The 23,984-nt window shown below is 38.3% G+C and overlaps 1 protein-coding gene across 2 annotated transcripts in view; it reads right to left on the minus strand.

Annotated features, from left to right (window-relative positions):
• CLINT1 (clathrin interactor 1) overlaps window positions 1–17,422 on the minus strand; it is a 58,784-nt gene extending 41,362 nt beyond the window's left edge. For both annotated transcript variants that reach the window (XM_078446405.2, XM_078446404.2), the window contains exon 1: window positions 17,195–17,422. In XM_078446405.2, coding sequence (XP_078302531.1) covers window positions 17,195–17,235 — 41 coding nt within the window. In that variant the 5' untranslated portion in view covers window positions 17,236–17,422. The remainder of the gene's footprint in view (window positions 1–17,194) is intronic.
• Between the last annotated feature and the right edge of the window lie 6,562 nt (window positions 17,423–23,984).

Consider the following 23,984-nt stretch of genomic DNA (forward strand, 5'->3'; position numbering starts at 1 on the left):
CAAGTATAGTTGATCTTCCTTATTTGAGGATTCTATATTTGTGAATGTGCTCACTAAAATGAGCACTACTAAAATTTTAGCATTACTAAAATTTTGTAAGACTAAAATCAATATTCACAGCACTTTCATGGTCATTTGTGAATATGTGCAGAGCAGTGAAAGATTTGACTCATCTGTTGGGCACATTCTCAGGTGAGGCCAAAAGGCGATGTTCTGCCTTTAGTTCTCATGCCATAAACAAGTGTCTGTTCCCTGGTTTATGCAATGCCATTATTTTTCACATCTTTGTGCTTTTTTTTGGTGATATCGCTGTTTAATGATCTCTAAGCCTGGTGCTGAAGTGCTGTCTAGAGTTTCTATGTGTAAGTATGCTGTAATATGCCTTACAGAAAAAATACCTGTCAGATAAGCTTTGTAACATGTTGTTGGGCCCTGAGCTCAGTGTCACTGAAAACAGTATGTATATTGAGACATCTTCATACAGAAACAGACACAAAACATGGTTATGCACTGACTGGATGATGAAATGTGACTAGAGGCCCAGAGGAATCTAACCTGGGAACAATGGTTCGGCATTTGCTAATTCAGTTTTTGTGGTGACTCTGTAGAACCTATGCACCTCAAATAACAAGAACTGACTATAGCATATACTATGCATTTTTATTCCCCTCTTAGTACCTAACCATGAATGTCTCATATAAAATGGGTATTTAATAACTGACCAGTGAATACACAAATGAAATCTATAATCTCTTGGTAAGAGAGAGGGTGATGGAAGACAAAGACAAAAACAAAAAACAAACAAACAAACAAACGGAGATTAAGATACGAATAGAGGGGGCTAAAATAAACAATCTCTGACCAACAAATATACAAAGAGAATGACGTGAGAAATATCACTTTCTCAAAAAATTTTTAAAAAGGCCATCATGGTGGGGCACCTGGCTGTCTCAGTCAGTAGAGCTTGCGACTGGATCTCAAGAGTCGTGAGTTCAAGCCACATATTGGGTGTGGAGCCTACTTAAAAAAAAAAGACAAGAAAAGAAATGAGGCTATCCTGGAATAAAGTTTCAATCTCAGGTCTTCTGAAGGCATGGCCATAAAGACTTGTTAATTTGCTATATCCCCTAAAGTTAATTTAGTAACCCCTAGCAAAGACTTAAAATGTTAAGACATGTTGGCAGAATTCTATGTCCACAGAAACATGTGTAGAGCTAAAACATTGAAATCAAAGGCTAAAAAAATACTTCAAAAACTTTAAATCTCTTACTTATGCTCAGTGTCAACTATCGATTTAGGAGTCATAAAGGGTGACTACAGATGCTGTAGTTCTCATATAAACAGCCCTCATTTTGCATGGCGCCCTGTTAACTGAAACTGGTACATACTGGAACCATGTCTTCGCTTTGCACAATCTGTTACTAAAGAAGAGCTGTGCAAAAGAGTTAGGCCTTACCTAACTCTATGGCCCAGGCAAGGTCCTAAGCCCTTTACAAACAATTCATCTGATCTATCAACTTTATGAGGCAGTTAACATCACCATTCCCATTCACAGATAAGGAAACCGAGGCACAAAGAGGTTAAGTATCTTGCTTAATACAACTATTAAGCGGTATGCTTAGGATTTCAACACAGGTAGTATGAATCCAGAGATAAATGTGGTATGCTTAGGATTTCAACCTAGGTAGTCTGAATCCACAAATGAAGTTCAGAGATTCTGATCCTAACCTCTTATGATAAAATCACAATTTTAACCACTGCCTCTTTCTACTTGTCCCCCTCTGATCCGTTATCCAACTCGGCACCAAGAGTAGCTACATAAGTGGAATCATTTCATGTTCTTGCTTATCGAAATTCCTCACCAGCTTTTTATTATAATAAATCCAAATTCCATGCAATGGCCAAACATTCCCTGAGACTACCTTCTTCCATGTTCTTGCCACACTGTTCTCTTTCTCACCAGCTCTTTCTCCACTTTGCTTGCTCCACAGCATCTTCTCTCTGGGATACTTTCCTTTACTCTCTGTGCTATACTTTAAAATCTTTTAAGTCTTAACATAAATGCCATGTCCTCAGAAAGGTCTCCTTCTCCAATCCTACTTAACACAGTCCCTCCCATTCATCATTCTACTTCAGCCCCTTTCCTTCATAACACTTAAAAAATGTAATTATTTTATTTATTTGTTTTTATTTGTCTCTCCCCACCAAAACTTGTTTATAACTACACTTCGAGTATCTTAAAGAGTTCCAAATAATCAATAAATATTCGTGAAAAAAATAAACTAGGTCATCCTGTGGCTTCCTGCAATCCTTAGTACAACACCTCATCCTCTGTCATTTGGCCATCTCACATGAGAAGCATGCCTATAATTTCAGTCTTTTTATCAGAGATTATATAAACATTAAGAATACATTTTAATTCATTCACTAAAAGATGATTACTATCATACATTATAAAAAAAAAAAAAACAAAAAACACCCCTATCTGAAAAAATGTTATCAGTCTAAAAGGAATGTGTGTATGTTATTTTCAAATTACTCCTCATAAATTCCAACATGGCCAAAGGGATACTACCTATGTTGAAATCAAACACCAATGTTGCATCTCCATTAATTTTCTCAAACTCTTCTACTCTCAATGTGCCAATTACTTGTATTTAATTATTTAAAATTGTGTAATTTTGCTGCTTCTTCACACACACAATGTTTTTTGTAATTGTTGGAAAAACGCCACTTTCAACTATAGCCATTTTTTTCCAATTTAAGTCAAAAGGATTTCATATTCCAAATGAGTTATGTATTTGGTTTGCAGATAAAGTAAGCATAAGTCTATACTTAAGATATACATCCTAAGATTATCTACAGAAAATTAATCCTCAATACTTATTTCTACAAATGTCACACAGACATTTTACACTTGTTTGCTAAATTAAGTGCCAACATCCAGCATTCTAATTAGGATAGTGCTGCCATAATTGAGACTTAAATTACTCAGTAATCAGCAGCTAGCATAAACAATTCAAAATCCAAACAAGTTATCACAGGAGAGAAGTATATGAATTACAGGTAGATGGCTGTAACAGGGAATACCACTGGAAGAATACATTCTACGGGAGCATTTTATTGACATAATCAGATTATCTACAATATATACACTTGTAAAGCACATGCTGCGATTTTTGTCTTTTCATACTTCATTGATTTATGGAAAGCAAATTACATTGCTGTAAGTGGGAAAAGCATGGAGAGAACAGCAATTCCGTTAAAGTTTCACAATTTGAAAATAAAACCTTAATTATCCAAAAGAAAATCACCACCACACTTCAAAAAACCTCTTTGTCCCATGTGCCAACTCTTTGTACTATAGGTGTTTCTACATACTAAGAAATTCTAGCAACATCTTAATTACAACAAAAATCTCTCTATATAATCTACGATATAATCTTCATTCTAAAAATCTGCCTCACCACTAAAAGTAATCAAAACCAAGGGTCCTTGGAGAAATGGCTCATTCCATGGATGAGGGAGTAAAAGTACAGAAAAAGGTTCACACATCTTTTGCCAGAAAGTGAGAAAATGCTTAAAAAAAGAAAAGTGGCAAAAGGACATAAGCCAACTTTACAAGGCTCCTGTTGACCAAATCTGTGACAATTTGAGTACTGAAATAAATAAGGACAGTAGGGATTACAAGGCACTGAATAAAATGAAAATCCACAAAGGAGGGATATACAGAGGGGGGAAAATGAGAGCTCTTCCTTACAGTAAACTGGTAATTATATATTGAAGGATGGATCGTGGGGGAAGGTGGTTGAAGAGGGAGGAGTCATCATTTGTAACTATCACATCAAGGAAGAAGCATCAGTAGATGCTAAATGGGGGGGGGGGGGGGGGATGGAGTTTGATGAGGAGAGATCTTAAAGTATCTCCCCACAGACTATTTATTAGTTGCAACGAGAAAAACAACTACATAATGGAGAAACCAGACAACACCTTTAACTGAGTGCTCAAAATTAAAAGAGCATACACACCTTGTTTTCCTCCTGAAAAGGACATGTTATTACTTAATGTAATATCCCAGCTCAGAATACATACCTGAGGAAACACCAGCTAACCTTAAATTGAGGAATATTCTATAAAATAACTGGCCTATTATGTTCAAAAATACCAATATCATGAAAGGCAAAGAAAGATTAAAGAACTCTTCGTTAAAGGAGACTTAAAGAGTCATGACAATTAAATACATGATTCTGGACAGAACTGTGCACTGGAATGAGACAACTGACACAGTTAGAATATGGACTACAAAGAGATAAAATTACTGTTTCAATGTTAAGTTTTCTGAATCTAATATCCATACTATGGCCATGTGAGAGAATCATCTTTGTTCTTAGGAAATGCACACTGAACTCTGGAGGCAAAGGGGGCATGTAACCTACTTTTAAATGGATCAGGAAAGTGTGTGTGTGAGTGAGTGAGTGTGTGTGTGCATGTGCATGCGCATGCAGAGTGGAAGAGGAAGAGCGAATGTCGAGCAAATATGGCAAAATCTTAAAAACTGGTGAATGTGGGTAAACGATATACAGGTGTTTTCCTTACTATTGTTAAAATTTAAATTTCAGAATAAAAGTTTATTTAAAAACCTGCCTAATTGCACAATATTGTGAATATACTAAATGCCACTGAATTCAGCATTTTAAAATGGTTAATGTTGTGTGACTCTTACCTCAATCATTTTTTTTTTTTTTTTAATTTATCTCTCTAGGTAACATACATAACTTGGAACGAAGTCAAACTTCATGAAAATCATTGGTTGGGCTTATTTCCTTTTCATTTTGAGCTATCATTTTCTTGATTCTACAATTTGGAGATCATATATTTCAGCCTTGAACTAGGCAAGAACTAGCTTTCTCAAGCCCAATCACTCTTCCATTAAAGCATCAAAGAGTTTAGATACAGAGTGTCCATTATGCTGTTAGATACAAAATGCATTAAGTTTAATTGTTAAAGTTCATCAGAGTTAAAACACATAATGAAATTGAGGCTTACCAGATCTTTTTTAAAAAAAATTTTTTTTTTTAACATTTATTTATTTTTGAGACAGAGAGAGACAGAGCATGAACGGGGGAGGGTCACAGAAAGAGGGAGACACAGGATCTGAAGCAGGCTCCAGGCTCTGAGCTGTCAGCACAGAGCCCGACGCGGGGCTCGAACCCACGGACCGTGAGATCATGACCTGAGCCGAAGTTGGACGCTTAACCGACCGAGCCACCCAGGCGCCCCAAGGCTTACCAGATCTTTATAATTAATGTCATTTTATATTTAAGTTATAGTGAAGGAACAATTAGTAATATAACTTACACAAATTTTATTCTTTAGGTAAACCAAACACCACATCTCCTGTGCTAAACCATGTTAGCATGTCAAGCAGTCTTAAATATTGATATGAGTAAAAAATCCTCACAGTGAAACATTTTACTCAACTAATAAATAGGACAAAATCACCCTCAATGAAACTCTCAGGACTGTTCTAATTCCAAAGTTTCCACGTATCACAGTAACCTATTACCATATTTAATGGCAAGTTAATAAAAGCTAGCAAAATGTTATATTTAGATACAATAGTGATAGAATATTCATGACTCTAAATAACTAGGACGCCCATTCCCACTTGCTAGAAAAACTTTTAGTCAAATATTTAGCATAAAATGTTTATTGGAAAGTTGTGGAAATACCAGTGATTACAAATTCAATTGTATATCCTGTGGTACACATTATCAATTCAGGTACAAGTTCCTCAAGTGCAATTTCTAATGAATTTTAAAAATCTAAGCTTCCAAGGTAATAAAATTTAAAAGCCTAATCTCTCAAGGTCCTTTTTTTTTTTTTTTTTAAGTATGGAATATTATTCCTATTCAACAACCAAAACCACTCCTACTCTATTTAAGGAAGCTTTAGACTTGCATTGTTTTGTGTGTTAATGGTGAAACAAATCTTTCCCTATTGATGACAGTTGTTTAAGGCCTCTTACACAAGTTAGTTAGTAAATCAAAAAAATTTTTTATAAAGAAAGGACAATGTGATCTTTTTCTTGTCAGGAGCTATCATATGGTTTCACAAACGGATCAAATATCTAAGGTATTTAAAAATAAGTATAGTGTTAAGAATTTTATTTGTGTTCTAACTTTTTACAGGTATGGATAGAATAGCCACTAAAATACTTTTAATGGTAAAATTTTACTGTTAAAGGGGTTTAAAAGTTTATTAAAAAATTTCTGCCAACTTCTAAATTTCTATTAACTGGAACTAATCTAACGAATTGTTACTCTACTTAATTCTAATAGAACAGTCTTTGTTCATCTCTATCTTTTAATTTTGGGTTATCACTTTTTAAAGCTGTCTTACAATGACAAAACTAAATAAACAAAATGAAAGCAATAAACAAGAATGTATTGAGAACTCACTGGTAACATTTCCACAATACATTAACTCATTTAATTCTCTTAACAGTCCTGGAAAGTTGACCTTATCCTGTTTTATACAGCAGAAGTGGACAAAATCTCTTAATTTATCAGGTCTCCCCTTCAATACCCCTTCCACCACTCATTTAAAAATAAAATTGAGGGGCACCTGCGTGACTCAGTCGGTTAAGTGTCCAACTTCACTTCGTATCATGATCTCATGGTTCGTGGGTTTGGGCCCTGAGTCGGGCTCTGTGCTGACAACTCGGAGCCTGGAGCCTGCTTCGGATTCTAGGTCTCCCTCTCTCTCTCTGCTCCTCCCCTGCTCATTCTCTCTCAAAAATAAATAAACATTAAAAGAATTTTTTAAATAAATAAATAAAATTGAAATCCAAAGCAATCTGCTCAACTTGGGCACACTCAAGACCATTTATTTTTTCAAATATGTGGCACCCTACTTCTGCTTAAAATACCCTATTAAGATAATTTTATTAAACATATTGCCTAACTCCTTCAGGGAAAAAATCTAAAAGGAAGTACTGAAATTAGTTAACCTTAAAAAAAAGAAAAAGCATAAAACTCTTCTGACAGAATGATAAACTGATGAGATATTCTGCACTGGGACAACATGTGAAAATTACATCTTTGTAGACACAAATGCTTGATATTTACAGTGTGATTACATAACTAACAGATTTTTTTTTTTCTATCTGATTAAGTTCAGAAACACTGCCAAATATCAAACACTAACCAAAAGTATGTAACTAAAAAGTCCTATCAACGATGCTAAAACGAGAAATCCTGCACCTACCTCAACAATAAGTTTATAAAACTACCTCCATATGATGTCAAATACTTTGATATTTCATTTAAATTAATAGTTTTTCATTTTCATCCTTGATTGATTAAACATGGATTTATCCAAATGTACTTCCAAATCCTGAAAACTAGATTCAACTTTTCTGATATAAAGGAAATTACTTCTAGAACCTATCAAAATTTTGAGACCTTTATAATTTATTCCCCCTCAAGCTCTAAAAAAACCCAAGTATCTATACTTCAAATTATTTAATTTGGACTATTTGATTGGAATAGAAAGGGGACTTCCTTTTGCAATGGGACACCTTCTCAGAGTATTCACTGATGTCACCCTATGTTCACAACCATCTGGGTGCAGGTTCTTATCAGTGAATCTACATCATTATTTCACCTGTTTCAGATTTTGCACTTCATGTTTGATACCTTATTCAGCCTCATCTTCCTTTCAGGTAAATATGCTTTAAAAAAAAAAAAAAAAAAAAAAAAACGGGGGCAGGGGGCGCCTGGGTGGCTCAGTTGGTTAAGCGTCTGACTTCGGCTCAGGTCATGATCTTGCTAGTAGGTTGGAGCCCTGCCTTGGGTTCTGTGCCAACAACTCAGAGCCTGGAGCCTGCTTCAGATTCTGTGTCTCCCTCTCTCTGCTCCTCCCCTGCTCACACACTCTCTCTCTCTCTCAAAAATAAACACTTAAAAAAAAAGTGTCTCAGGATGTATCTCTTTCATGAATTTTTGCTCAGTCCTGTTCTTTTTATTCTCTGAATTTCAAAAATATTTACACCCTGTACCCTAAATTCAGATATCATACCATCTTGTATTACTCTCTATTTCTTGTTCATGTGCTTTTCATGTGTTTTTCAAGTGCATCTGCTTGACAGAATCATACATGCCACTGGAACCATAAGGTCTGTCTCTCATAGTACCCTACAGGGCTCATAGTAGATGTTTAATGAGCACTCATTGAAGGACCTTTATGAGGTATGGCCAAGATTAGTAAGGATATCAGTAATATATTTTCAGTTACTGCATAACATTTTAATACTTAACAATCTATGCCAAAAATACAGTACTTGGATAAGTATATAATGGACTAAGAAAAATTATTTCTAAATGCTCAGTCTGAAGAAAAACTGAGAAAAGTTGGGCATAAATTACAGATTAATATGACACAGCACTAAGGGCACAGCAAAGACCACAATCAAAAAACTATCTGAAACTTTAATAAGTTGTGGAAGCTGGTTACAGAGGACTACTAATTCTGAAGCACATAATGTTTATAAATGTCACATTTAAAAAAATATATATATATACATATATATATATATATACACACATATATATATATATATATATATATTTTTTTTTTTTTTTTTTTTTTTCTTTGAGACAGAGAAAGCACAAGCAGGGGAGGAGCAGAGAGAGTGGGGGAAAGAGGATCCAAAGCAGGCTCAGTCAGTGAGCCCAATGCAGGGATGAAACTCACGAACTGTGAGGTCACGACCTATGTCAAAGTTGGATGTTCAACCAACTGAGCCACCCAGGCGCCCCATAAATGTCACAAATTTTAGGATTAAGTAGTGAATACCTTCATTACAATAGCTAAAGATTTTCTTTTGCACCTACACAAACATCTGTTTGCTTTCCTTCTGTTGAGGGGCATCTAACATACAGACATTATTCAAAGTACATCAAGAGTCCAGAAAATTTTTCTTTTATGACAGGTACATATGGGGGGAAAAAAAGAATAAACACTCAATGAATTTGGTGCAGAAATTTTAAATATTATGAATATTTTTCCAAGTAATTTTTAATTAGTATAAAGTATACACTGGCAACTCACCTTTATTATAGTAAAATATTTTTTTGATAACTATGTCTTGTAAAAGTTAGCAAAAACTGTTAAATATATGTTCTGAAAGTAAACATCTATATTTAAATCTAGACTCTATTTTCTAGATGTGTTACTTTCAGCAAGTTCCTGGACTTCTCTGTGGCCTATTTGCTCATCAATAAATTGAAGATGATAACAATGTTGTCATAATTCTTATTGGCACATGGGAGATACTAAATAACTATTAGCTTTTATTAGAAATACATGGACTTAGAAGATTTCTTCAGTAATATAAATCAGCTTATCAAACTTAACATAGTCAAAGATATTTATTGAGCACCTACTATATAACATACACTGTTCTAAGAGTTAGTAATACAGCAGTAAACAAGACGAAGTCCCTGCCTTCAAGGAGTTCACATCCTAGAGGTAGCAGCAGAATACATGTAAATAAAAGAAGCAGAGGTGGAAATGAGTGACTTAGGTGGATGCATGCTATTTTAAACAGAAAGTGAACAGAGAATCAGAGAGTAATGGAAGATGGGGCCAGAGGGGGCAGCAGAGAGCCAGATCGAGGAGAAGTGACTTGAAAAGCTGAGACAGATCTGATTTAGTATTTTTCAAGAATCAATCATTGCTGTGTGGAGAGCAGACTGCAGGGTTAAAATTTTTATTTGGCTTCATGAGAAATGAGCCACACTTCAAAAGCCCATTCAGTACCAAACTTCTAAATATAAGGCAAACACATCAAACTAAGGATGTTACTTAACCATTGTGGTTTAGCTGCAAATAAAAACAGTTTTAATCAACAACCCTAAGCTGAAGAACAAATATGAGAAAAATCAATAGAAAAAAATCCTCAGTATATTTATTTGCATTGTTCTTTAACGATCTTCTAAAAATACATGAAAACAAAAGTCAAAAAAACCCAGGAAACTGAATTTTCAATGCATATATTTTTGCTATTTTAAAAATTTAAGGCTATCTGAATGAGAATTTTTGAGTGAAACATTTCGAAAGCATGCATACACATTTACCACATAATGGTGAATGGTGAATTTATGTGGAAATTGAAAAAAATTATTGATATTTGAATTATGTAGAACTTAAATACTTTCCTAAGAATTTCAAAACTAAACAAATTTGCATGTCAAAAGACATTCTAAAACAATTGGCAAACTCACTTAAATACAAAACATGCCTATTGTTACGCATTAACAAAATTACTCCAACTAATAATTCATTAGCTAAATTTATCCACAAATCATAATTAGCTATAAATTAGTTCCAACACGGGAATACATTATGTTCTTTTACCTGTGTTTAATTTTCAGGCTAAAGAACTCTGGTAAGCCAAAATAATTTCTTGCCAACTTGGGAGAATGGGCTGAATAATCGGAAAGCCCTTTCTGCAATGTGCGTTCCCCGTATATATTGCTCATCTATTGTCAGAGATGGCAAATTTGATTACTTAGAGGGTTCTTTTTCTTGATACTGTTCAGTTTCTTTAAGAATTAGGGGATGTCTGGGTGGTTCAGTCAGTTAAGTGTCCAACTCTTGGTCTCGGCTCAGGTTATGATCTTGTGGTTCAGGAGATCGAGGCCCACATCGGGCTCCATGCTGACAGCATGAAGCCTGCTTGGGATTCTCTCCCTCTCTCTCTGTCTCTTCACCCTCAATCCCTACCCCTGACCCCTGCATGCATGCTCTCTCTCAAAAAAATAAACTTAAAAAAAGAATTAACTGCCAAGTTCAAAAAATAAATTTTTTTACATTTTAGGAGAATGTTTTACATTAGTACTATCTTTAATATCTTTAGAAAATACAAAACAAACTGAACAAAGATTAGCAGATAGAAATTGCAATATGTCTCCCCAAAGACTTTATTCCTCAACATATCTTTTTAAAGAATTACTTCTACTTCTGTAACATGTTTTCAATATTAAAGTAAAAGCATTTATGACTTGGTGAAAACAACACATGGCATACACATTAGAGATATGAGTTTTCCTATATGTAGGTTAAGATGTCCATTCAGGTGAAGAGTTTTATGAAAGAGTGCTCACTGAAAATAATGATGCATGGATTAAGACACAGTCCTCACATACTTGTAAATAATCTAATCTAACAACAATATTTTCTTTATTCTTTTAAACACTATATTCCTTTGTTTTTTTCTAGGTTATAAGTGATTTTCTGCATTACATAATAAGAATAGGTATTTCAAGAGTTTATGTCAGGTAATATGCTAAGTGTTTCACATGAACTTAATTCTCACAAGAACCCTGTAAAATAATTATCATCTCCATTTTCCAGACAGAAAAATTTAAGAGATATTGTTCCAATGCCCAAGACCACTGTTTCTTCATAGTAGACCTCAGATTTCGATTCAGTTCTGATCTCTGAACCAAACTGCTTCCTAGATCCATTAAATATCACCTGGAGGTATAACAGAAGAATGTGTTTTGCTAGCAAATTACTATAAAAACATATATATAAACATATGTAATTAGACCAAACAAGGAAAGCTCATGAAGTGACACCTTAAAAAAGCATAAAAGAGGGGCACCTGGGTGGCTCAGTCAGTTAAGCATCTGACTTCAGTTCAGGTCATGATCTCACAACTCAAGGGTTTGAGCACCACATCAGGCTCTGTGCTGACAGCTCAGAGCCCGGAGTTTACTTTGGATTCTGTGTCTCCCCCTCTCTCTGCCCCTCCCCTGCTCGCACACGCTCTCTATCTCTCTCTCTCAAAAAACAAACAATAAAGAAAGGCATAAAAGAATAAACAGTTCATATACATTGTCCAAGAATATTAAGTAATGTCAGTTGAGGTTAAAAGGAGTTAACTTTTTGTACATAAGAGCTATTACAAATACTAAAAAAGTACTTTTTCACAGCTAGATATATCTTAATATGAAAGATAAAACAATAAAATTTCTTCAAGATTAAAATGTTATTTAAACTGCCTATACTCTTGGGTCACTTGGGTAGCTTAGTCAGTTAAACATCTGACTTCAGGTCAGGTCATGATCTCACAGTTTGTGGGTTTGAGCCCTGCGTCAGGCTCTGTGCTGACACCTTAGAGCCTGGAGCCTGCTTCAGATTCTATGTCTTTGTCTCTCTCTGACCCTCCCCTGTTTGCGCACGCTCTTTCTCTCTCTCTCAAAAATAAATAAACGTTAAAAAAAAAACTAAGAAAAAAAAGGCTGCCTTTACTCTTTATTTTTTCTTAAAAGAATTAAGTAAACACTAGAAATAAGTAAGAGGGGCGCCTGGGTGGCTCGGCTGAGCATCTAACTCTTGATTTCAGCTCAGGTCATGATCTCATGGTTCCTGGGATCAAGCCCCATGTCGGGGTCTGTGCTGACAGCACGGAGCCTCCTTGGGATTCTCTCTCTCCCTCTCTCTCAGCCCCTCCCTGATGGCACTTTCTCTCTTTCTAAATAAATAAACATTAAAAACTAATTTGTTTAGGGGCGCCTGGGTGGCTCAGTCAGTTAAGCGTCCTACTTCAGCTCAGGTCACGATCTCGCGGTCCGCGAGTTCGAGCCCCGCATCGGGCTCTGGGCTGATGGCTCAGAGCCTGGAGCTTGCTTCCGATTCTGTGTCTCCCTCTCTCTCTGCCCCTCCCCCGTTCATGCTCTGTCTCTCTCTGTCTCAAAAATAAACGTTAAAAAAAAAAAAAATTAAAAAAAAAAAAAAAAACTAATTTGTTTAAAAAAAATGAAATAAGAAAATAATTTAAGAGCACACAAAAAGGTTCAACTGTGGAGCCATACTGTAAAAACTAGAAGTATTAACTAAATAAGTGGTACTTAAAATTAAATTAAAAAAAAACACACACACAAGTACTTTCAGTGGATATATCAGTAAACAAATGAAAAACTACTTGTAAACTAACACTACAGGGCACAGAAAAACATAAGAGACAACTAAGTGATTTTTAAAAGCATTTTGACAGTAGTACTAAATTGGCTAATTTAAACTACAGAAATATTGGCAGAAGATAAATTAAACTCTTCTGTCTTTGGAATTAAATTCTTAATATCTTCTTATATCCACTTACCATAAGAGAGGGCGGATAATTAATTATTTCACTAATAACAATGATCTATTATTGGTTCCCAAAAAAGTTGATAGGGGAAGACTAAAAAGCTGACAATCATGTCTGCTTTCAAATTCTAAGAAGCAAACAGAACAGAGATTTACTGGGAAGACAGGGAAAATAAGGGGGAAACCATCTGGTGACTAAAAAGCAAAACTGACAGTAAGTTCAAAATATAGTGTAATTGTAATGGCAAGTTTCTTGAAGGCAGGGTACCTGTATTGTACTTTTCAAGTTCAGAAAATACAGTACTACTCCAAAAAAAAAAAAAAAATGTATTATCTGTTGAAATAACTGAATAAAATATTTTCTTAAAAAGTAAAAGGTTCTCCTTCTGGAGTCTAGACTAGGCAACAGTAGTTTCTATAGCTCTACAAACATTTAGGGGATAAAACCGCATGTTAACACCAACAAAAATCAACTTATAAGGGAAAACGCAAGCTATGCTTAAGAAAATAAGAAAGGACTACCAATAGCAGTTGTCCACCAATAGCAGCTGGCCAGCACTATTTGAATCACTATCATAAAAAGAGTAAGGGCCACCGATGAAATAGATTTACCACTAGTACTACTCTGTGCAATGGAAGAGAAGGATTAACTGGGCTTGAATAATAAGTAGCCATTTTGATCTACCACTATCTGTCACGTTGACTACATTCCCAAAGTTTGGAGAAAAAACAGAACAGAACTGTAGCAACTTTTAATTTATACCATGTGTGGGATAACAAAATATCAAAGAATCCAACTTTATTACAAGAAGGCAGGTCACACGATGATAATGGTCAAGCTAGTCCTAGTTGGTGGGAGTGGTGCCACTTATCCCTTCCTGCCACAGCTGCCTTTCATGCAACTTGAGTACAAGTGGGAGGAAACTGGTACTCTAAGCTTTGGCTGGCCTATGACTTTATCTGCTTTTCCTCAGTTCCACAGTATTCTGCAAAACAAGCCATTTAATACTACCAGGAGGTCAACAATTGTGGAAAGTATCTCCTCACCCTCCATGTCTTCAAGCTCTCAAAAGCCAATATCTGAAATACATCGTTATACTTCGGAACTGCCACCATACTTGATCTAACTGCAGCTCTAGGGAACACATTTTGAAAGAAAACATTTTTCTTTCTCAAGTAAACCTCACTGGGTAGGGATATATGCTAAATAAAAGCCCTAGTTTTCCTGAGTCATTGGTTGCATTTATTTACTGCATAAAGCATTTAAATATAACAATTATTGATTACCACTTTAAAAAAAAAATCCTTTTTCAGCCAAAACTGTCGCTGGAGAATGACTTTCCAAAATCTATGTGCCATTATGAAATACCAGTTCCATATCTCCCCCCTGCCCACGCAATGGAAATTCATGTCTCCAAATAGCCAGTAAAGTTGAAAACAGCCTTTGTCTACCCTCATCCTCTCATTTTACTGATAAGGAATCTATCATTTGGATATTTATGTGATTCTCTGCAAAATTATACATATGGCTAGCTTAAAAGGAAGTATCAGAATCTGAACCCAGGTCTCTAAAACCCCTAACTTGTGCCCTTCCTAATACATAAGACCTCATTCTATTAATCCAAACTCTCCGAGCAGTCCTTAATCACTTCATCGTTTCTTCATTTCCAAGTTCCCTCAATACCTTATTCCTCTAATAATCAAAGCATCCATTCTACAGATTGGTTTCTCCTCCATTATGGCATTTTAAGGTGAAGAATCTAACTGGACACTGTGCCACAGGTACTGGTTCTGTAAGATGCTTACATTTTGAGGGAAGAATTTTTTTCTCTCCTGCCAATGAAAGATGAAAATTAAATTCTAAGTATTCAGTAAAATAACCTCACATTCTAATCTTAATATCATGTGTCAGACACCCACAAAAACTTTAAAAAGTCCTTGGTGGCAGAATTCTTACATGTTCCTGAACTTGGTTCAAGTCTCCATTTTAAAATGGGTAGTAAAAAGGAAGACAGAAGTTCTTTTTCAACAACAGTTCTTCCATTAGATGACTTGATAACTACTTATGTGCCAAATTTCACCTGAACACTTGAAGATTAGTAACATGGGTGATAAAGACAAACAATAGCAAATGTACAACATCAGCAGGAACGTTGCCTTGATTTCTGTCTCCTGAAAAATGTATATAGCTTCTGCAAATTTGTGAGTACCACAAACTTAGTTCTCTAAGATAACAAGGTTTCTCTTAGATCTCTTTTGCTGCTCTCTGGCTTAGAAATAAAGAGTTTTGTAGAGACTTTTGGACTTTCAAAGCTATTTAAGCTAGTATCCCAGTCTTTACACCATATTAATAAACAACCAATGATCCAATAAGGCATGCACAGTGTCCATTGGAAAAAAATTAAAAATATAAAAAACGAATGAACCTGTATCTGGAAAAGAACCATGATTTTATCTTTAGGAAGCAAAGGGCATATAAATAGCAAAACAAACCCAAAATAAATGTCTGAGGACTTAATGATCAAATGAACAGCTGATAAAGGAAAATTATTAAAGCAAACCATTTCTCAAACATGGAGTTTCTCTTTTAATGTTTATCTCCCTCTCAATGCAGAACATCTGCTACAGTCATCCAAAGTATACTGATCTAAATATACTGTGGCAAGAGCTTTATATGTAAAGTCCTTAGTCCTTAAGCTTTACAACGTTGTAAGGCAGGTATCTATCATTATTTTCATACTGCACCTAAGAAAACTGGGGCACCTAAAGTTACTTAACTTGCCAAGGTTACAGAGCTTGAACCCAGCTCTGAAGGCTCTAAAACCCATGTCCCTTTGGTGCTCTACTGCCTTCTTGGTAGCACAGCAAACTGGAAAATATGGTCAAATTCTAAGTTCCATCTGATGATTATCCAAGCCACTATAAATTGTGTTTTTTGGTTTTTGGTGTGGTTTTTTTTTTTTTTTGGTTTTTTTTTTTTTTTTTGGTGTCAAGAAAAACTGAAAAGTTTGCCATCAACACTTCCTGATTTTAGGTTGGGTCGGTATCACCAATGTTTCTGTCACCACACGTATTGCACAATCACTAGAAGCCAAAGGAAGAGGACTGGTTAAATTCTTAAACTTTATTTCCTGCTGGCCTAGAAGTCCTTAATGTTACGTCTGTTAAGTGTTAAGGTTTTTCTGGTGTAGTGAGACACTAAAGTTATAACCTAACTCTTATAGGAAATCATCTATGCATTAGTCATTTTACCTGTCAGGGAAGTTAAAAGCAGATCAACGGGATATAAACCCGGGTTGTTTCCTTTTTCAGGGTAAATTTCTTAATGACTTGTTAACTAAGCCCAATGGAACAAGTGACCCTCCAAAAATGAAATGTAGTGGAAAAGGAAACAGAGGAAAAGAAGAATCACAGTAAGTAATGTGGTGATCTACTTTCACTAGTGTTAGAAAAGCAAAGGATGAATCTCCTCTTGAGTAACTTCAGCCTGACCACAATGGCCACTTGTTACACCTACCACCCACTCCAACACTTCAGGTTCATTAGGAATTAAAAGAAACCTAGTAAGCAACCCGACCAGGCCTAAGTCTCTGCACCACACCCTGAGAACACAGAGGGTCAGTGCATTGCATCCCCCACCTCCAAGCCTTCCCAGCTGCCCCGGAGGCAAAACCCCACAGCCTGGGGCCAAGACAGTCCTCCAACCAGGGCAGTGACCCAGCTCTGGACAACCCCACCCCCTCCCCTGACCAAAGGGTCTGTGCCTAGAGGGATGGGGGTAGGAGCAAGGTGAGGAAGGCCTGCACAGGAGAGGAGGGGGCTAACAGGATGTTTTGAAACGAGGAAGGGTCCCTTCTCACCCTCGCGGGTCGGGACCTGCTCCGGGTCGGAGAGAGAGCCGGTCGCCGCCATGATGGGACTGGCCGAGCCGGGGGGCGTGACGCGGGCAGCCCCGGGCGCAGGGCCAGCTCCCCTTCCCCCTTCCTCCTCTCCTCTGCGTGGGCCTTGGCCACAACTGACCCCCGATACTCACGCTTTGTCCACCAGCTCCCGCACCTTCCACATGTTCAACATCGTGCCCCGCGCGGGCCGAGCCGCCGGCTCCCTCCCCTGGTCCCCACAGACCCCGGAACACTTCCGCGCCGGTGCAGATCCTGGCCGGGGTCACCGCCGCCGCCTGCCGCCTCGAACTCCCCCAGTTAGGTCCTTCTCTTGCCACAGCCGCGGCGCCGCCGGTGACACGTCGAGACGCGGGGGCAGAGGCGCTGCGTGGAGCGGAAGTGCCCGACTTTCCGCCCTCTGCGCGCGGGGCACGCCGGGACTTGTAGTTCTCCCCCGGCCTAGCGGACAGGTTAAGCTGAGAGAGTTAGTGTGATAAACTTGGTAGTATTTCTGTTAGACTCTCCGGTCCTGCGCACCCTTCCCCATGCCTCTGACCTTCAAAACCAGAAACTCTGGGGTGGGGACCAGGAATCTGTGCTTTACGGAGTCCTCCGTGCTCAAGTGTCAGAAGCACTGGTATAGGATCAAGCAGCCCTCAGACACATTTTCCAAATAGTAAGTATTGTTTCTCCCTAGAAACAGTCCTGAATATGTAACAAATACCACAGCGTGCTATGATTTTGAGTCTTCGAATACCTCATTGAAAGGAATTTCTTGTGAAATAAGTCTTGTTAAAATAGTACCTGAGGGGCACCTGGGTGGCTCAGTCAGTTGAGCATCTGACTTTGGCTCAGGTCAGGACCTCACTGTTGGTGGGTTCGAGCCCCACATCAGGCTCTGTGCTGACAGCTCAGAGCCTGGACCCTGCTTTGGATTCTGTGTCTCCCTCTTTCTGCCCCTCCCCTGCTCTCTCTCTCTCTCTCTCTCTGTCTCTCTCTCTCAAAAATAAAAGATTAAAAAAAAATTACTTGAGATAGGAAAGACCCCCCGCTAATATCCTCAAAGGGGGAAAACTGAGAGCTTTTCCCCCAAGGTCAGGAACGCCACAGGGATGTCCACTCTCGCCACTGTTATTCAACATGGTATTGGAAGTCCTAGCCTCAGCAATCAGACAACACAAAGAAATAAAAGGCCAAAGACATGAAAAGACACTTCTCCAAAGAAGACATCCGGATGGCTAACAGACACATGAAAAAATGCTCAACATCACTCATCATCAGGGAAATGCAAATCAAACCACGAGAGACTCTTAAAGATAGAGAACAAACTGAGGGTTGATGGTGAGAGGTGAGTGAGGGATGGACTGGATGGGTGATGGGCATTAAGGAGGGCACTTGTTGTGATGAGCACTTCGTGTTGTATATGAGTGATGAATCACTGTATTCTGCTCCCGAAACCAGTATTGCAGTGTATGGTAACTAAGTAGAATTTAAATTAAAAATTAGAAAAAAAAAATAAAACCTATTGCACTCTAATTCTGTGATACAGTGGTTTTATATTTAGACAGCTACCTAATATCCTCCTTAGATACTTTATCTTCAAGCTCAGAAACTTAGTTCACACTCTATGGGAAACTAGAAAGACAACACTGTAACACATGCAAGAACTTGGCAGGTTTATATTCTTAAGCATAAGTACAAATACACACTGCACTCAGTGTTTTATTGCAATGGTTGCTGTGACTTCATTTTCTTGCTTATTCATTTTTAACAATGGTCATGTTAGAAGTGCAAAAGAAACATTAAAATTCATTTGGCCCAACTGCTTGAATTTTACAGTGCTTTTCATTCTACACGGATGTATTGAGCAGAAATCTTCTGTGTGCCAGGAGTAGGGAATACAGCTGGGAACAAGACCAACAAGGCCTCAGCTCTCTTGGATCTTACAGGTCTTTGGAGCAAATATAATAATCAAGGAAACATTTAAGATAATTGCAGATAGAAAATTGTTGAAGAAAACAGAAGATAATGTTGAAGAGAATGGTGTTAGAGGAAAGTAACAATACAGAGTATTTAGGGCCTCTTTGAGGACTCTATAATTAAGCTAAAACTTGAATGATGAAAAGGAGCTGGACATTAAAAAAAGAAAGAAAGAAAGAAAGATCTGCCAGAAAAAATACCTGGTGGAGGGAACAGATGAAGACTGATTCACAAGGGAGAAGTGAAATTGATTGCTGCTAGTTGAGAAGCTTGTTAACAATGGTCCTAAATTAAGAACCCTGAACCTCTGACCCCTAGTTCCTCAGGTCAAGTCACCTCTTCACATTGCATCCACTTAATTATTGGACGCAGCTTTGAAAAGGGTTTCAATACAGCTTTTGGGATTAAGGCCTGGGAGAAGCAAGTTGAAAGAATTGCCAGATAGAAAAAGCAGAAATCGGGACAAAGCTATCTCAAAGCTTTGTCAAGATAGGAATGCTTAAGCGGACATAAAGTGAATTGGATTGGTGGGTGGGAAGAGGCAGGGAAAGAGGAGCAGAGATAGGTAGACAAATGGTGCTTTCAGATGAGAAGTTTGTTTTCTGTTGAAAAGGCTGTCTGGTCCAAGATTCAAAGGATGGAATGTGGCCAGAGAAGATAAGAAAGAGAAACTACCTTGCATAAATAAGAGCTCAGCAAGTTAAGTTTCAACCACGCAGGTCCAGGGTACATCAGAAGAATGGGCCTGGCATAAAAACAACCACCTTCCCTGCCCTGGGCCTGTTTGCACATTCATAGCAATTCGTAGTCAGCCTTCCCAAAATTACCTAGAAGTACAATGTCATTGTCTACTTTGCTTGTTTCAACACCAAGTTTGGAAGTGTCTAGACTTACTCCAGAGTTACCACACCAGGGGCATCTAGAAAGTAACACCAAAAAACTTGCCTGTCTACCTTTGATTCTAATGGACTCAGAAGAACCAGACAAGAAGACTGTGTTCAAAAGTGGTCTCCAAAGACTAATCATTTGCATGTCAACAAAGTGTTCCATTTTTACCTTTTATCTTGCAAGTTTGTGAGCAGTTTCCATAGTAACTTCTTTGTGGCAATTTAAATGTGTCCATTGTCGAAAAATAAATGAGAAATCGTCCCACTCACCCCTCTTCAGGAAAACATACATTTTTCACTAAATGAGCTGACACTTTTAGTAAGGCCAAACCAGCACAAGGTTTGAAAGCAAATGTACTCAGATGTGTGAGGTGCTGTTGTAGGCCCTGACTGCTTATCTTCTGTGGTTGGCTCCCTGGTGTTTCCTTCTGAAGATTTAATTCATGGTACATAGGTGTGGCAGCCATGGGAAGGCACAGCCTAAGTCTCTCTCCAAGAGAACCAGTTGCAAGGAGTGTGGATGGCCGACAGCTTGCAGCAGCCGCTCCTCAGGAATCAACCACAGCACTGACACAAAGCCCTGCTCTCACTGGGCTACTCTCAGGCAGGGATTGAGTATGTTGGAGCCAGGCCATTTCTCCCCAGTGCAAGACTTCCCTACCGGGCAAGCATTGCCCTGGACTTCCCATCAGCCTCACCCAGATTACCTCCAAGTTTCCAGTTTCGTTGTAATCAGGCAGTCTTCCTACCCAATCTTCCTTCCTCCTCTTTCACCCTTAACAGGTGTCAGAACTTCCTTGTGGTCTGAGGCTGTCTCCACCTACTGTTGTTTCCTCTCCCCTTTCTTCTTCATAGATGTTTCCCCCAGTAAATCTCTTACACTTCTAATTCCATTTTGGCTTCTGCTTCCTGTAGTAACCAAATTGACACAACAGGCAAACAGCTGTACCTTGGTTTCAGTATTTGGCCCATTGAGTCCTGTTTTTGATCACACCTGACTATTCCTCTCTAGAAGTTGAGATAGATGGTTTCTAATCATATTGTGAGAGTTGCCATGAGAGCCATGCATATTATATATTGCACAAAACAAGGGCCACCATTTACGTGGACCACCATGAACTGCCAGATAATTAACCACAGAGAAGAAATATAAAGAGCAGTTAAAGAGAGTAGATTCTGGATGCAGACAAACCTAGGCTCAAACACTGCATCTGCTTGCTATTCAGTGGCTTGGTCATTTTGGATACATTAATTAAACCAGTATAAGACAGTGATTATGAACTGGACTCTGGAGCCGGATTGCCTGGGTTTGAATCTTAATTTTGCTACTTATTAGCTGTGTGACCTTGGGGAAATTATTTCACACCTCTGTGACTCAGTTTTCCCATCATAATGGGGAGTAGTAGAAACCTACCTTAAAGGCTTTTTTAGACAATCAAATAAGGTAATGTTTAAAAAGAATCTGTAACATACGTAACACACTCAGTAAATGTTAGCAGTGCTGCTGCTACTACTATTATTACTACTACTACTAGTAGTAATTGTATTAATCTGTAAAATGTATTCAATAGTCAACAGGTATTTAGTAAGTTCCTACTATGTTCTAGGTACTGTGCTAGGTGGTAGATATATAACTGTAGATAAAACCAACAGAGTATGCAGCAAATAGATGTGTTAGACATAGTAAACTTAAAGCAGACTGCTGAAGAACAAATGAAATCATATATGTGACTCACTTCACACGGGTCCTACATGTAGTAAAGTGCTCACTAGATTCTACCTTACTGTTATTATCAAGCCACTTATCTTATGTGGATCTCAGCTTTTTTCCTTATAAACTGATAGGCTGTTCTATCAGAGTATCCTAAACCTAGCCATACATCAGAAATTCCTGGACATCTTTAAAAATTTCAGGTTTTTTAATCCTGCCCCATGAGTTCCTGATTCACTAGTATATTATTTTCTATACTTTCTGTCACTTGTGACAGAAACTCGAAGCTATCTTAAGCAGAACAAGGGAGTTTTTTGACACAGGAGACTGGGGAATTCAGAGATAAAATTTGCCTCAGGAACTTAGCATATACTGTCAGAACTCTCTCTGATTCTCATTTTCCTCTATTGCAGATAGGTTTCTCTTAGTTGGCAGGAACTCGGGCTACTACTTTGTGGAGAATGGGTTCTATTTTTTTCAGTTAGGCAACCAAAGAGGAAGAGACACTTTTGTCTTTTATCCAGTGAGTCTAAGAACACAGGGAAGGACTCTGACTAGACCAGTTTGGATTATGTACCTATGGTGGGACCAATCATCTTTAGAGAGGTGTTTATTACGGAATCGGTGGCCCTAGGAGAACCACATGGAGTGGGGAAAAAGAGAGTGCTCTGAAGACACCCTGAAGAAAGCCATGCCTTGGCAGAGAAAGCAAGAGTTGTTTACAACTGTAGATCTAAAGTAGGGTGTATGAATCTGTATTTAAAACAAAAAAAACCTCTTAAATGATTTTTCCAGGGTTTGGGATGCCCTGAGTTAGATGACGTCCTTTGTAACTCTGACACCTTTTCTCCCCTCTCTTTTTTTAGGGTCTAAATTACACAAAATTGAGTTGGGGACAGCAAAAGAAAAGAATACCATGGGCGATAATAGGAAAAAGAAGCAATGAAGAAGGAAGGAGTTAAGAGGATCGCTGCATTGTGCAGCAGGTAAGCTGGTGGCAGGGCACCCTCTTGCTAACTCTGTTCTGCTGACAGTTGGGCTCTTTTTGGCTGAAATTCCGTCTCCTTTCAGGGCTGTCAGCAGGGCTCAGGTGGGCCTACTCAGAAAGCCTGGTAGGTGCTCCAAAGGGCTAATACATTCGCAGTCCTTCTGCAAGAACATGCAGGCACTGGCAGGAGGTGAGATGTAGGTACAAGTGCTTTGGAATCATCTCCCTGCCTCCTGGGATGCTCTGTCTCCTGTCTCTGGACCATAGGCAAACTCAGAGTGGATGTGCTGCTTCTAGTGTCTAGGTCTCTGAAAACTCTATTCACAAGAAGCCAAGGTACAGTCATTGAAGCAATGAGGCAGCTTGTGACTGTGGGAACTGATCCTGCATTGTCAAGTCACATTCAGGGGTGAATGGTGCAGATGTCAGAAAGGATGTGCTGGCGGGTTTCTGAGGCAGGGTTTTTCTGGATAAGGTCAAGTGTCTTGGGAAAGTCCACAGGTGTCCAGAGTTCACACAGAGGCTCTGCTAGTCCTTGGACTTCATCAGTTCATCAAAAGAATTGTGCTCTAGGGGAAGAGCTCACTGCAGTGGACATCAAAGGAGTCTGATGGAGAGACCACTGCTTTTCAATAAGCAAAATGAATGTGACTAAAGACTGGAGGGGTGGGCAAGGGGGAGGTCTGTCAGTACAAGGCATGTTTTCTTGGTGAGAAAGAGTCAGCATTCAACATTTGTTGGGCACCTGCAATGTGCAATGGGATTAAATAGATAACTAAACCCTGTTCTTACCCACAGAACTTAAAGTCTAATATGGAAGATAGGCATCTAAACAAAGAAAAACCACAGCAAGATATTTAAGGAGGCAGTGTAACATGGGGGAGAGGTCAGAGCCCTGGCTGTGGTATCAGCAGGACCTTGGTTCATACCATGTAGCTCTGGGACTTTGGCTAAATTACTGGACCTCTTGGGTCTTGGATCCCTTGTTGGGAAAACAGGATCGATAAGAGTCCCTGACTCATAGCACTGCTGTGAAGAATGAATGAGACGACACACTAAATTGCTTGACATATAACAAGGACCCATTAAATAACATCTGTTATCGTCCACAGATCATGGGCGATATGGCGTAGGGTGTTAGAACAGGTTCACTAAATCTTTCAAGAAGTATATATTTGGACAGTTACTCCACTGCCAAGAATTGTACTGTGAAAAACAGATACCATTCCTGTTCTCGTGAAGTTTGCAGTCTGAGGGAGGAGATGGGTGTAGAGCAAATAAGACTTCACAAATCTATCATTTCAAACAATGATGAAAGCTGTAAGAAGAAAAGAATGGGGTGCTATGGGAGAATGTGGCAATGATACTTTATTCAT

This window comes from Panthera onca, chromosome A1 (assembly GCF_046562875.1).
Source record: "Panthera onca isolate mPanOnc1 chromosome A1, mPanOnc1 haplotype 2, whole genome shotgun sequence".
Lineage (NCBI taxonomy): Eukaryota > Metazoa > Chordata > Mammalia > Carnivora > Felidae > Panthera > Panthera onca.